The sequence below is a fragment of the Ailuropoda melanoleuca genome, chromosome 16 (assembly GCF_002007445.2).
Source record: "Ailuropoda melanoleuca isolate Jingjing chromosome 16, ASM200744v2, whole genome shotgun sequence".
In the NCBI taxonomy this organism is placed as follows: domain Eukaryota; kingdom Metazoa; phylum Chordata; class Mammalia; order Carnivora; family Ursidae; genus Ailuropoda; species Ailuropoda melanoleuca.
The window spans coordinates 13,652,950-13,667,912 of record NC_048233.1 but is presented as its reverse complement, the minus strand read 5'-3'; the positions used below and the strand labels follow the sequence as shown (position 1 = coordinate 13,667,912).

Here is a 14,963-nt window from a genome sequence, read left to right as displayed (position 1 = left end):
TTTCAGAAAATAGGTATAAGAAAATAAGAAAGAAAAAACATCAATTTGTCAGTAGATGACCACTGGTTTTCAAAAATTAAAAATAATTTTTGCCATTTCTGTACAGTTAACTATTCTAATTTGTATATAATGATACATTAATAGTCCATTGTATCATAATATTTTAATTATGCTTTGTTACACATTTGGGTTATTTTTGAAGGTTTGGTACTTATAAAGAATGCCATGGCTTCTTTTGTAGTTACTTTTCAGCATGTTCATGTTGCCTCCTTTGGATAATTCCTAGAAGTAGTGCTGGTGGCTGGGGCGCCTGGGTGGCTCAGTTGTTAAGCGTCTGCCTTCATCTCAGGGTGTGATCCCAGGGTCCTGGGATCGAGCCCCGCATTGGGCTCCCTGCTCCACTGGGAGCCTGCTTCTTCCTCTCCCACTCCCCCTGCTTGTGTTCCCTCTCTCGATGGCTGTCTCTCTCCCTGTCAAATAAATAAATAAAATCTATAAAAAAAAAAAAAGTAGTAGGGCTGGTAGACTGATCAGTGTGTGTACTTTTCAAGTTTATGACACATTTTGCCAGGCTGTCCCTCCAGGAAGGTCATAGTGTATGTTTTTCCTCCTTACCTGCCTCGATTACCATTGTTTTAACATTGTTTTCTTTTAAAAAAAAACTCTTACATCTATTTCTATTTAATTTCTCCTGAGGTTAACTTTTTAAAATGTGTGTTGGCCATTTTTATTTTCTTCTTCAATCAACTGTCGTATCGTATTTGCCCACTGTTTTACTGAATGTTTATGCTATCTATTATCACGTACAGCCTATTTCACGACCAAAAAAATGAAAGTTATATGGACACCTTGATCCGACGTCTACAGCTGTATTCTCGGAATCTGGAACACCTCGTGGAGGAGAGGACCCAGCTGTACAAGGCAGAGAGGGACAGAGCCGACAGACTTAATTTCATGTTGCTCCCGAGGTAAGGCAAGTCCTCCTGCCGGATGGTTTCCGCACAATTCCACAGCTCTGCCTTGTTCTTCCAGCCGAAAGCATCAGCATTTTTGTCTAGTATTGTTTTTTTTTTTCCTTTGTATCTATATAGGATTGTTCCCTTTTGTACATTCTTCAGCAGATTATTGAGTTAAAAAAAAATAGTTCGCTAAGACTTGGTCTGGTTTGTTCTGTAAATATCTAGAATAGGGGCGCCTGCGTGGCTCAGTTGGTTAAGCGTCTGACTTTGGCTCAGGTCATGATCTCAGGGTCTTGGGATTGAGCCCCGTGCTGGGCTCCCTGCTCAGCGGGGAGTCTGCTTCTCCGTCTCCCTCTGCCTGCCACTCCTTCTTCTTGTGCTCTCTCTCTCATGCTGTCCTCTCTCTCTCTCCCTCTCTCTGTCGTGGTGGAGTTAGTTAGAACGACCAGGGTTCTAACACCTCTTTGTCGCTTTTACTAAGTCTGGGACCTTTGGCAAGTTACTCTCAGTCTCTCCTTAATCTCAATTGGAAACTAAAGTTTTGGAATGGAATCTAGGAGCCATAAGGCACTTGCAGGCACTAAATGCCTGTTTCTTTCCACCTCAAAGTAGAAGTCAAATTACAAGAAGTAGGAGCAGTCGTGAGTGGAGGAGGTGGGGGCCACATATCAGAGGCCCCATCACGGACGCTTCTATGGGCTTACCTCTGTTTTGTGAAACAGTATCACAGCTATGGACATAAGAGAAAGGAAGGAAGGTTGAAATCCCCAAACGGTTTCAAGTTTTCTGAGTGTTGGTACTCAGAAGATAACTAAGCAATGTTAAGAGCAGCAAGCAATTAAAACGTGAAGAGCTAGAAAACAGGCTTGGGCCAAAGAGTGCAGTAAGGTTCTCCTGTCATTAAAGCAGAATAAACTGTTCTAGGAGATGGAGGCTAAGCTAGGACTTAGCACTGGGTGAAATCGTGGAAGCTGAGATCAGCTAGGCCTGACTTCAAGCCATGGTTCCACCACCAACTTGGACGAGTTACCTACATGATCCAAGCCTCAGTTTCTCATCTCCCTCACAGGCTGGCCCTAAGAATTTCCTGAAATAATGCCCAGGATATAACGTAATCAGCACAGAACCTGCAGTGTCCATGGTTGTTATACATAGTAGCTATGACTTTTATATATAACTTGTGTTAATCACTATCTTATTTTGAACCCATGCTTCATTTGGAATATCAGCTCTTCATTACTAGAGGAGTGGTTTCGAGTCCTTGCGGGCTGTCTTCTTAATAAAGAGGCGGTTTCTCTTTGACAAACCTGAGTGAAGAGGTAGGAGTGACGCACTTGCTCTTTTCAGTCAACCGTGCCCGAAGGGAGCCTACTGCAGAATCCGTATGTCCTCAGAGTGCCAAGGAACAGCCCGGGAATGGTACCCTGGAAACGGGCTGGAGCCCTTAACGTTCCCATCAGAGATGGCAATTTCTATCAGAGTTTCATAAATGCTGGTTGTTTCAAGAAGCGTAATTCCTTGCCTGGCCTTTAATGCTGAGTGTTGAGGAAAACAACCTCAGATAATCTGGCTGCCTTCCCGGGGTGTCATCCTCAGTGGTTTTAACCAATAATGTTACTCAAACGAGTTGAAACAGCTGGCTCACCACCTCAGATTTTTCTCTCTCCGTTGGTGTCATGTGCCACTTCGACCGCTAGATGGCAGATGTTTTGTTTGTTTTGAGTATAGTTGATTGTGTTCTATTCCTTTCAGGTGTACAACATAGGGATTTGATGATTCTGTACATTACTCAGTACTCACCACAATAAGTTTAGTTACCATCTGTCACCATACAACGTTATTACAACAATATTGACTATATTCCCGATGCTCTACTTTTTATCTCCTTGGATAGATGTTTTTATCGGATTGCCAAAGGTTATATAACACACAAATCTCTTCTTCAGTAGCTGCGATACACCATGCCTCCAGGGCAACTCACTTTGATAATTTATGTAAAAAATATCTGTATTTGTAAAAGAAAACTAAAACATACACGAACAATAACTACAAGAATCAAAAAGAAATATTTATGGCAAAATTACAAATAAGCTAAGACTGCATGTAAGAACCAGATATTACTTAAACACTTATTTAAACAGTGCCCCTTGGTTTTGAAACTTTAAAATAGAAGTTTTTCTTCTTGTGGGAAGCCTTTTTTTTTTTTAAGATCTTATTATTTGTCAGAGAGAGAGCACAAGCAGAGGGAGCAGCAGGCAGAGGGAGAAGCAGGCTCTCCACTAAGCAGGAAGCCCAATGCGGGACTCAATCCCAGAACCCCGGGATCCTAACCTGGGCCAAAGCAGCCACTTAACCGACTGAGCCACCCAGGCATCCCCGTGGGAAAACTTTCCGAGACATCTACTGTGTTTGCTAATCTGTCTGTGTCAGCAACAGCCTGTTACCAAAACTCGCCATGTTAAGTCACAGATCTTCATTTATCTACCAACATTAGTTTCTCCCTCTAGATGATGCACTAGTTTCCAAGCTCCTATGAGTAAAGATGGTGAAATATCCAATTTTATCATTACATTTATGTAGCCTTCAAAAAATTTGCACCCTTATACTGGGCAGGTCAAGAACAACAACCCTAGAAGTCCCCCTGAGAATCCAGTCAGCCACATCGAAGAGGTGTTTCTCAAAGGTCCCAGGCTTTGTCATTGCACCAATTGAAAAGACTTCCCTCGGTGCTTTGGAGGTTCTCACAATGAGTGTTGCGGGTCCTTGTGGTTAATGAACTGTTTTCTGGGAGAATGGCAGACATTCCTCCCTCAGTCCAATCAGCATACCTCCAGATCTTCCTCGTCTCCTTGAATACCCAAGGCCCGGGTTGTGGAGGAGATGCCCGGCAATAAAAAGACCGAAAGGTGGGATGTTGCTGAGTACTGGCTCTGCCCTTAGTGGCTGTGGGACCTTGTGAAAGTCATACTTTCTTTTTAAGCCTCAGTGTTCTCAGTGACCTCCACGGCACCTCCCAGCAGCCATGTTCTGAATCTAGTGATTCCCTACTTGGATCCTTTACAGAGGGATCCCAAGGCCAGACAGGGAGCCGCGAGCCTCATGTTGGCCCCACCCATTTTCTCAATGACAAGGCAACTTGGCGCATCAAGGAAGTATGGTGTGAAATTCCTTCTTCGTGGTTCTCTCTTTATTCTAAGTCCGATAGACTACTCCTTCTGTCTCTGCAACAAAGATATTCTAAGTTGCTTTTATTTGACTTCTGCAGTTTTACCATAGTTTTAATTTGTTTACATGGTGACTGACTTTGCTTTTTAAAGGACCCCACTCTGGTTCAAAAATATATCAAATAAATTTGCTCAGAATATATCAAAGTTAATTTTTAAATGCCTTGTTCCTTTATAGTGATATTAAACAATACCATGTAAAACATGCTTGGGAGGCAAAATTGTTGGCTCTGATGAGAAAAGTCAGGTCTGACAGCTGTAGTGGTTCAAGCTCTTACATTAATGACACACTTTCTTCAGCTCCTGGATGTAGAACGATATCTAGAAGAAGCTGACCATCAGTAGACTGGTAAAAAGTGGGCAAGTGTGTATACATATGAGGGTTATATAGGTACTAGAGTTATATGTACATGTGTATTAGGGTTAATAATCAAGTACCAAGTTAATGCTAAACCTGCATATATTCCTCTGAGTTCAAATGCATGTATCATATATGTATGTATGCAATACATTCCTACAGTCAGTACATGCAACCAGTCTTTTCTTCCTGGTCACCCCATTCAGTGGGAATCCCAAATTCTAGAATTCCTTGTAGATCGTTACTACTGTCTGGAAGATGTTCGCAAGGTAAGAAAAATAATTACCGAGGTCAAAGGCATTTTTTTCCCCTTTCTCATCTAGGCTAGTGGTAAAGTCTCTGAAGGAGAAAGGCATTGTGGAGCCTGAATTGTATGAGGAAGTTACAATCTACTTCAGTGACATTGTAGGTTTCACTACCATCTGCAAATACAGCACCCCCATGGAAGTGGTGGACATGCTCAATGATATCTACAAGAGTTTTGACCACATTCTTGACCACCATGATGTGTACAAGGTAACCACTTCACCTAACAGGCTGGGATGATTGTACTAAGCCGAAGTTANTGACCACATTCTTGACCACCATGATGTGTACAAGGTAACCACTTCACCTAACAGGCTGGGATGATTGTACTACCCCTGGTGAGCAGAGCCGAAGTTGGTTTGGTTCCTATTATTACTCAGATCTTGTCCTCTCTAATTGAAGATTTAATGAATTCATGGTTGAATCTGAGCTAAAAATGAAGCGAAGTAAAAGAATAACAAGGGTCAGAAGTCAAAATGCCCATGTGACTTTAAGAAGCAGTATGAAAGGAACAATACAAAGTTCATCAGGAATGAATTTTGAGTACTAAATTGAGAGAAAGTGGCATACTCTCAAATCATCTTGAAAAAAATGGACCAGTGTGTAGACTGATTGCAAAGGCAGCAGAGAAGACACTGGAGTTCTAACAAGTAGAATAGGAATCCATTGTTGTTGAAATAGCCAGCATCATTCAGAGAAAACTAAAGCAGAAGAGGGAGACTCTTCTGTAAGTTCAGCACTCTATCTGACTAGAGTGCGGACTAGTTTGGGGCTCATAATGTCTGAGTCAGAAGAATAAAGGGAAGTGAATTTCCACATTTTCATGTTGGAAAAGCAGCAGAGCCTGTGGAGCAAATAACTTAGAATTAGAGCTATTCATTCAAATCCAACCTGGCCCTACCTGTGTGACCTCATAAAATACATTTAACTTTCTCAAGTTTCAGTTTGCCGATCTGTAAAATGGGATGATAATAACACCTAACTCGGTGGGTTATTGTGAAGGCTACTGAGATAAAAATATGCCTGAAATACTGTATGCTCGAGTACAGTTTAGAGGTCACTCATGTAACGGTCTGTTATAATGGTTATTACCCACAGAGAAGATGTCCCTTTTAGGATTTGTCTTAGCCCTGTCTTCATCCTATGTAGGTCAGAAAGCCATATGAACAGTAGTTCTTGTTGGATAGGAAATGGTTATGTGATTTAGAGATGGTTGGCAAAGAGAAGTTAACTACTCAACAAACGTGAACTATATGATTTTGAAAATAAAATTAAAAGAGAGCTCTTTTATCAAAGAATAATGTTTATAGGATACTGTTGATACACATTTATTTATTACAAGAAACGTGTTTGCAATCACCATACAATAAGAATGTGCATTACATCTTGGAGGAGCCTATAATTATTTTTTGTCAAATGGGACATGAGAAAGAATATTAAATGCTAAAGGTGACTTTTCTGGTAATTACAGGTGTTCCTGATTATATACAATTCAGACTATGTAAACATTATAGAATTATCACCACATCTAGAATATTTATATTATTATGAAGTACTTTCATATGGTCAAAATCTTTTATAGCTATTTTATCATTCATTTAACTAGACTCTAAAACCATAAAGAAATTAGCAGAGACCTGGTCTTGAGCTAGTCCCGGAAAAAATAGTATGGGGCTACACTCACACTGAATTCTCAAAAGCTCTTGTTCTGATATGCAATCCACTGCTTGCTTTTTATTTCTTCTGCCTTTTGAAGGGGTAGGACCACTAATGAGCAACTGTTTCCACAGGTGGAAACCATTGGTGATGCCTACATGGTAGCCAGTGGTTTACCCAAAAGGAATGGCAACAGGCATGCAATTGACATTGCCAAGATGGCCTTGGACATCCTCAGCTTCATGGGGACCTTCCAGCTGGAGCATCTTCCCGGCCTCCCCATATGGATTCGCATTGGAGTTCACTCTGGTACGGAGTAGCAAATGGGAGCCATATGAACCTCTGTGCACCAACTAAATCAGAAAGGATAAAGGGTCTCCAGATGTGATCGATTTTCCCATGAAGTTTACTCTTGACTCTGCCTGCCAAATATGACATCCCATTACATATCCTGACATGATTAGACCCAATCGCAAACCCTAAAGAGGTCCCTTTACATTTCCTGACATAATTTGACCCTCCTTGGAGAGTTCTAGGGAAAAACAACTTTTACAGCACCTTTGGCTCCTGGAATGATAAACACCAACCACAGACTAAAATGACAGCCTCCAGACTTCCTCCTATTTAAGTCCCCGTATTTCCTATTTCATTTATTTCCTCCCCATTCCCTCCCTCTCCCCCCAGCCCCCAACGTCTGTTGTTTTGTTTTGTTTTGTTTTGTTTTGTTTGTTTTGTTTTGTTTCCCACTACACTATTATTGCATCTTTCACAGATTGGGTTATCTATAGAGGCGGAAAAAAAGCTGGTAAAGTTCCTATAATGAAAGGGCATTTATGTCTCCCCCACCCCTCTCTGTGGTACAGAAAGTACATGGATCACTTCAAAGACCATGAAAGATACTCAGCCTAGAATGTAGAGATTTAAGAAGATGAGCTACAAATGTTATAGAAAAATGAAGTTGGAGAGGAACTCAGAAGTCATCTAGATTAATCCTTTATAGGGCACAACTTATTTTTATAGGTTCCAAGACAAGTAATAATATAGCTACTTTTGGAGTGATCCCAGGGTTCCCTGAAAACTCACTGTTTCCAAAGCCAACTTACTCCATTACTAAATAGTTATAATTATTAGACAGTCTTTCCTTGTGTTAAATTAACTCACATCTCCCTACACTTTCTTGTCATTGCTTTTTTCTGCTCTCCACGACTCACGGAAGAGTCAATATACAGAAAACCCAAGACCACTCCAGTCTTCATGGCGAGGACCGGACAACTGCATTGGCAAAAGTCATCCTCTATCCACGATGCCTATCAGAGCCTGGCAGTAAACACTTACTGATTTACTAATAAGCCAATGAGATTTTCAAAGTAAAAGTAAACAGAAGTCAAAAATTTCTGCCGCATTCATTCTTCCCCAATCATGTCCACAGCCATATGTCATAGATGTTTCCATATACACATGACGGGACTTCTCGGGCATTTCCCCAGCCAGCAACAGCATGCTGTCCCTTTGCTGACCCATCACAGATTGCCAGGCATGGAGGGAGGGACAGCAGCTTGGTGACTGAGCCGAGTCAGGGAGGATGGAGTTCAGGGTCCCAGGTGTCACCACGTTGGGCTGGAGTGAGCATAGATAATAGGCGCAGGTACCTGGAGGGGTTTAGCCCTCAGAAATTAAGAGGTTGCAGTAGTTGAAAACAAAACTTCGTATCTGCAGGAATTTTCTGCTACCCGGCCCTTCCCGGCTTCACTCCAGCGGGCCTCAGGCACAGATCGGAGATCTTGGATCAGTAGCCGCCTCTCCTGCCCCCTCCCTTCTGTAGCCTTCTTCTGCTTTTGTTTGATTCTTGTGCTGTTGTGTGGCTATTTTGTGTTGTTTTGCATTGAACCTAACAAAGAAAGGCTCAGCACTCAAAGGAAGATCTGGTATTTTGATTTTTTTTCAATGTTCATGATCACAGAGAATCTAGAGGATAAATCTACAGAGAAACTCATGTAGGTCAAAACCCAATAAGCCAACTAGGAAATCAAGTTCCCTTTATCCAAAACTGGTTTTGTAATTTCTGAGTTAATCTTTAACGTCTAAAATCTATAACTCCCTGCGTTCAGTCACTCCACACACATGCTTGCTTAACAACCCTTCCTCCCTACCCAACATGCTGCTGCGCCCAGTCTGGCCTTGGTTTCCGTGTTCTTGCGAGAATGTCCTGGGGCCGCAGGCTCTCCCATTCCTCTGCATTCACACAGCACATGAAGTGCTTAGGGATAATTATGTCAAGTCTTCATCTTCTGAGTCTTCCATCATTGTGTCTCCAGTCCGAGCAATGCTACTCTGAGTAAGTAAAAATAAAACACTATTTGGCCCCTGAGACTTTGAGTGTATGATGGCCTCCAGCAGTCAAGAGCTCAAGGCTGTGTGGCCTGGCACAGTAAGCGAGCCGTGGCAGACTCTTCATCCTTCCCGAGAACCTTCTATGGAACATATTAAGAAGGACTTCCCACCTTTGCAGCCTGCATCTCTGGATACCTTCTTGTTTTGTGCAAATGTACTCTTCTGTGCTTTAGCAAAATATTTTCTAGAAGCTTATCTTGCTATAATAATGCTTTCTTCATTGAATACATCCATTTAACAAAAGTCACAGCTCACTTTTCACACCAACGAGAAAAGGCTTACCCACCTTAACTCCACACCCTGATTGCCGCTGCTTCCACTACCTGCTTTCTGTGCATTTCAGGTCCCTGTGCTGCTGGAGTGGTGGGAATAAAGATGCCTCGCTATTGCCTATTTGGAGACACCGTCAACACAGCCTCTAGGATGGAATCCACGGGCCTCCGTAAGAAAGATCGCTTTTCTTAGAGGAAGACTGCGTCTTCCAGCAGAGGGGAACTGTAAAATAAAATGCACAACAAGGGGCCACAAAGTGCCAGTGACATGAAGAATGACGTTTCACACTGACAGGACGTGAGCCTGAGTCAATCCAGTCCTTGCTATGTTTGCTTTTGTTGTCAGCATGTACTGAGAATTATTGTCTTCTTCCTTTTCAGCTCAATAGAGACTATTTCTATTTGTTTGGGTTCATTTGCAACGCGTTCAGGCATGCTTTACCTGGAATAGTCATGAAATTTAGCATAGATCCATGTAAGTTAAAAAAAAAAAATTCAGTGGGCTAGATATGGAGCATACGCTGGCTCGCTTTCCAATTCTTTTGTTTTCCTGAGAATTGGTTTTAGTAAAGAAAAATATAAGCATTTATTGTATGCAGAAGCCTATATTGCATTTGCCTGACAGGGTCGAGGCGCTGTGAGCTACACGTGGTAGATACTCAGTAAATACTGGTGACAGTCGTAGTAACAGCAGTTTTTACAAGAGAGAAAGCAAGCTTTGGTAGGTATGGGTGGGGCTTACAAGAACACACGTGGCAGAGCAGTATCTTGGCAGGTCTACTGACAACCTGATACTGGTTTGTACTGGAAAATCATGGTATAAAGGAAAGGACAGATTCGGGTTACAATTATAACCAGACAAATCACTATCTTATAAGCTGGGGGGATGTTGCCTCATCTTTCTAGGCATTGGAAAGTTGAAGGACTAAATTGAGGATGGGATACCAGTCTCGCTGGAAGGTCTCCAGAAGTTGTTGATGTGATGTACGTTAAGCATTTAATAATCCTCTGACACATGGCAGGCGTACAATATAGGATTGCCACTACTCTTACTATTGTCGTTGTCTGTGGCACCCAGGGTGGGAAAGGTGGTGTAGCAATGGTGGACCATGAATGGGAATGACTTTGCCAACTGGTTGTCAGAAGGATGACAGTACCCCAAAAGAGTAAAACCTAAGAAAGTCATGACCCTGTCACTCTCCTGAATCTTCACCTTGCTGCCAACACTTTACGCTGCTTATTAGAACTTCCAGTACAGGCACCCAAAACCAAATTCCAGCTGTCAAGCTCAGTGCCACACACAAAATCTGAAACAAGGCACAGGGGCCACCACTCTGAGCAGCAGGGAGAATCTATGGAGCAAAACCTGGGGAGCCCCTCCACTCACCCCAAAAAGCAATGCCAGGTCCTCTTTCATCCCATCCATGTGTGAGAGTATTTATCTCACAGATTGTATTTTTAAGTGTCCTTTCACTCAAATAACTCAACTGTCAGACCCAACACCTATAACAAATGTCCTGAATCAAGTGGAAACAAATGTGTTCCTATAAAAGATTTCAAAATGGATGAGATTTTCATTGATCATTTTGCGTTTCAGCCTTGAGGATCCACGTGAGCGGTTCCACCATAGCCATCCTGAAGAGAACTGAATGCCAGTTCCTGTACGAAGTGAGAGGGGAAACATACTTAAAGGTAAGGGATCCACAGAGTGGGGACCCAGAGAAAGCCCTCACTTGTGGGTCACCTCCTTGGAGACGGGACATCCCGTGGTCAATAATGCCGAGGAGCACAAAGATGAAGAATCCTTTTCTGCACTCCCCACGGTGATGACCGCTACCCCCTGTAGGAGAAGCCACCCCCGAAGAATGCGCACTCCGAGCCTTTTTCATATTTTGAACTAAGACCAATATGTTATAAAATGTTACGACCATTTCTCCCACAGACCTCCAAGTTTTGTTTCCATGTCCTGCTAAGCCGAGAGCTAAGGTCTGGGACAGAACTGATTTATTTATTAAAGATTTATTTATTTGAGAGAGAGAGAGTGGGGGGGGGGAGCAGAGGGGGAGGGAGAGAGAAACTCAAGCAGACCCTTCACTGAGCACGGAACCCAATGCAGGGCTCGATCCCATGACTCTGAGATCAGGACCTGAGGTGAAACCAAGAGTCGGATGCTCCACCCACTGCGCCCAGGAGCCCTGGGACTTATTTAACTTCAGTCAAAGCCCCCATCTCCTCCCTCACTTCCTTGCTCTCACTGCAAGATGCTCCTTCTCTCTAAAACCAGCTCTCCAGGGGTTGCTTTACCGTTCTGAAGCTCCAGACCCATGAATTGCCAGCTGTGGCCCCAGACTTCTCATTCGGCATCATTTGGGTGCTTTCAAAAATGGAGAAGCCTGGACTCTCCAGCAGGCTTGCTGAGAAAGACTCTCTGCGGACGTAGATCAGAAATCTATATTTTTAATGAGTGTCCTAAGTGATCGGATACATGCTAAGGATGGAGAGAATCACCAGTCTCTCCTCTCCAGGCTGCTCTCACATTCAGAGCGGCTGCCCTCCAGAGCCACCAGATGTCTCCAGTTGGCTCTTGGGCTGCTTCTCAAAGGTCATTCCAGTCCTTTCACAACTGGTCTGAAGCCAACTACCGGCCGTAAGATGATCTGTCTCCAGGAGCCACAGTGCTTCTGGCCTTTACACTGTGACTGCAACTTGGAAAAGCCTCCTTTCCTGGAGAAGCGCCCTCATATCACACTCGCTTTTTGAGTGCTCCATAAATACACTTTCTGCACAGACCATCCCCCCAACGTAGAGGTGGTGTATGGATGACTGCCAAACACAGCCAGCAAACTATCAGTTTTAAAGATGAGCGATTTTTAGGGCGCCCAGGTGGTTCCGTCTGTTGATCTGACTCCTGGTTTCGGCCCAGGTCATGATCTCAGGGTCGTGAGACTGAGTCCTGCATCGGACTCCACGCTCAGCATGGAGTCTGCTTGGGATTCTCTCTCCCCCTCTCCCTCTGCCCCTCTCCCTACCATGAATGCACATGCACGCGTGTGCTCTCTCTCTCTCTCTCTCTCAAATAAATAAATAAACCTTTAAAAATGAGTGATTTTTAAATATATAACCATCCTGTTTCCTTTCCAAATACAAGCTTTAGTGAAAACAGGATTTCCAGGACGTTTCCATTCATTTTATAGCCTCCAGATGGGCCCAGCAAATGTCACTTAATAGGCATTTCTTAGGATGTACATGTGTTTGTAATTTACATGCTTAAGGTGGGGAAACTGTGGCAAAGGTTTTGTGATGAAATCTTGTGGCTAAAAGGGCTAGAAGAAAAAGTGAGTGATGAAAACCAGTTGGATGTCTTGGTGTAGCAGGATTGGATGTGAATTTTCTCCTTTTTTCATTTAGAGTTCTTATGATGTTGTTATAGCAACACTTTGAAATGTCATTTGGGGAAAAAAGAGAACTCTACTTTGGAAAAAAAAAACAACGTCGGGGGAACGAGAGACTTATTTTTAAAAAGGCACTTGGGAAGAAAGATGTGTCTAGAGGGAATGCAGATCACATCAGAACATGGGCTCTACGGCAGTGTGGGCACTGATGAGGAACATGGAAGTAAAATGTCTCTTGGAAACAGACATTTGTCAGCACCGTGGGCTAGAACTGACCTGTCTCCCTGGGCTCCGTGGCGCCCACCTTTCTTGTCTCCCCAGGGAAGAGGAACTGAGACTACCTACTGGCTGACGGGGGTGAAGGGCCAGGAGTACACCCTGCCGATCCCACCTACTGTGTAAGCTTCTCGTGTGGCAGGGCGGAACAGGAGTGTGGAAGCCTTGGTCCTATCAGTTGTGCTCGGAAGAGCCAATGTAACTGTTGGCAAGTGCTCCGCCAGTGGTAATGATACAGCGAATACACAACCAGGGACTACATACATGAGAAGTCTAGAAACCTCCCTTCTCTGGCTGCCAGAAGCTGGGTGTTCCAGGCACGCTCAGAATGGAGGAGAGTTAACAGCTCAACCCTGTAGATCGGGTTCAGACAAGAGGAGGGCCTGCTGGCAGCCAAGAGGCCCTCTGCATCTCAACCCCTGCGGGCAGCTCTCTGCTGGGCCGCCTGATGGAAACAGGACCTTCCCCCGCCCCAGAACTGTGGTTCTGGGTTTTCACATGGAGGCTGTGTTCTCCGGGAGATGAGGAAGGCCAGGTTTCAGGTCTAACGAACCAGTTTCAGTTCCCTTCATGGTGACCGAGAGGGTCATCCCGTTGCACGTTTGGTTGGTGCAATCAGTCGCCTGGCTGTTAGGGTGACTTTTGCAATGGTAGAGAGACCCTGTCTTGCATACTCCCAGATGCTGGACCCAGATAGATGGCAAGCCTGTAGAGAAGCCAAAACAAGCCAGACCATCCCCCGGGCCACAGGGGAGCTGGCCCCTTACTGGAACACTCAGGTCCAATCCAAACTCTTGAAACGCTCCATCCCTTCAGAGGCCTCCCCAGACAAGATCCACACCCCAGAATGTGTAAGACCAAGTCCACAGGATTGGCTCGCAGGGGCCTCGTATTCCTGGCTTCGTTTGCCTTCCCTGCAGTGACATGTGGAAAACGTAACCACGCTTCCAAATCCAAGCAGCGTGTCATTCCACTTTGAAATTGAAATAGAATTTTGTGCTTGAAATGGAGCCTGCTTTTTTCCACAAATGCACAGAGCAGGGATGACAGCTCTTGTAAAGCCCATCAAAAGCAAGGCTCATTCTGTATTCTCTGGACTTCCTGTGTTTAGTGCAGACTAAGCACTCAATAAGTATTTGGTAAACCGAACTGATTGTTTTGGAGCGAAAGAATATTCTGTATGAATTGCTGAGAAGTTCCATTTTCCCTCCCCACTCTCTTTCCAGGGAGAATCAGCAGCGCTTGCAAGCTGAATTTTCCGATATGCTCGCCAACTCTTTACAGAAAAGGCAGGCGGCGGGGATAAGAAGCCGAAAACCCACACGGGTGGCCAGCTACAAAAGGGGCACTCTGGAATACTTGCAGCTGAACACCACCGACAAGGAGAACACGCAAGTGAATTAAGTAGAGCTGTACTCAGGCAGCGCCTCGAGTGTCCCAGAGACCTCCAAGCCACAGAAGACTTAGACGCGCTCTGCTTAGCCTTGGCTGCCTTGTCGGGAACACAGACTTGCTTCTGTGATTCAGATGTGCACTCTCCATGCAAAAATTCCTTTTTCTCTGGAACCTCATCTCAGCAGTGGCTCCAGGGAACGTCTACCTGCAGCAGAAGAGGAATGGATGGACTATCTCTTTCCACCTGGGGAAGAAGAGGAGTGGATGGACTGTCTTTAAGTTGAAGAGATTGTGTTCTTATTTAGTTTATTTTGTGTTTGTTTATTTTGGTTTGGTTTGGTTTGTTTGCTGGCTCTTTTTCCTTCTGTATTCATGAGAGTTTTTAAATTGTCACGATTATATTTTAAATACCCTATCTCCATTAAATTATATTTAACTCATAATTTTTGCAGAAAATATGCTATATGGTAGGCAGGAATAAAAGTTAAAAATTTGCTGAGTCTGTGCCTATGTTTCCAGCGACTCCAGCCACTTTACTGAAATGCGGCAGCCGCCATCTTGTGCTTGCTGGACAGTGGATCACAGTCCCCAGCACTGAAGCAAGGCAAAGCCGGCATTGCTGTTCAGGGCTAAGAACTTGGATGTTCAGTATCTCTCGCTACACACGAGGGGACTTTATGTCTAGCCTTCTACCATGGGAGGCAGGGCCTCCATCTGTCTCTAGTCAGAGATAA

The 14,963-nt window shown here is 43.9% G+C and overlaps 1 protein-coding gene across 1 annotated transcript in view; it reads left to right on the top strand.

The window, feature by feature from the left end:
- GUCY2C (guanylate cyclase 2C) overlaps positions 1-14,428 on the top strand; it is a 72,906-nt gene extending 58,478 nt beyond the window's left edge. Inside the window, exons 22-27 of the mRNA XM_034645989.1 lie at positions 4,865-5,057; positions 6,638-6,812; positions 9,238-9,336; positions 10,764-10,858; positions 12,880-12,956; positions 14,061-14,428. Coding sequence (XP_034501880.1) covers positions 4,865-5,057; positions 6,638-6,812; positions 9,238-9,336; positions 10,764-10,858; positions 12,880-12,956; positions 14,061-14,238 — 817 coding nt within the window. The 3' untranslated portion in view covers positions 14,239-14,428. The remainder of the gene's footprint in view (positions 1-4,864; positions 5,058-6,637; positions 6,813-9,237; positions 9,337-10,763; positions 10,859-12,879; positions 12,957-14,060) is intronic.
- The last annotated feature ends 535 nt before the right edge of the window (positions 14,429-14,963 follow it).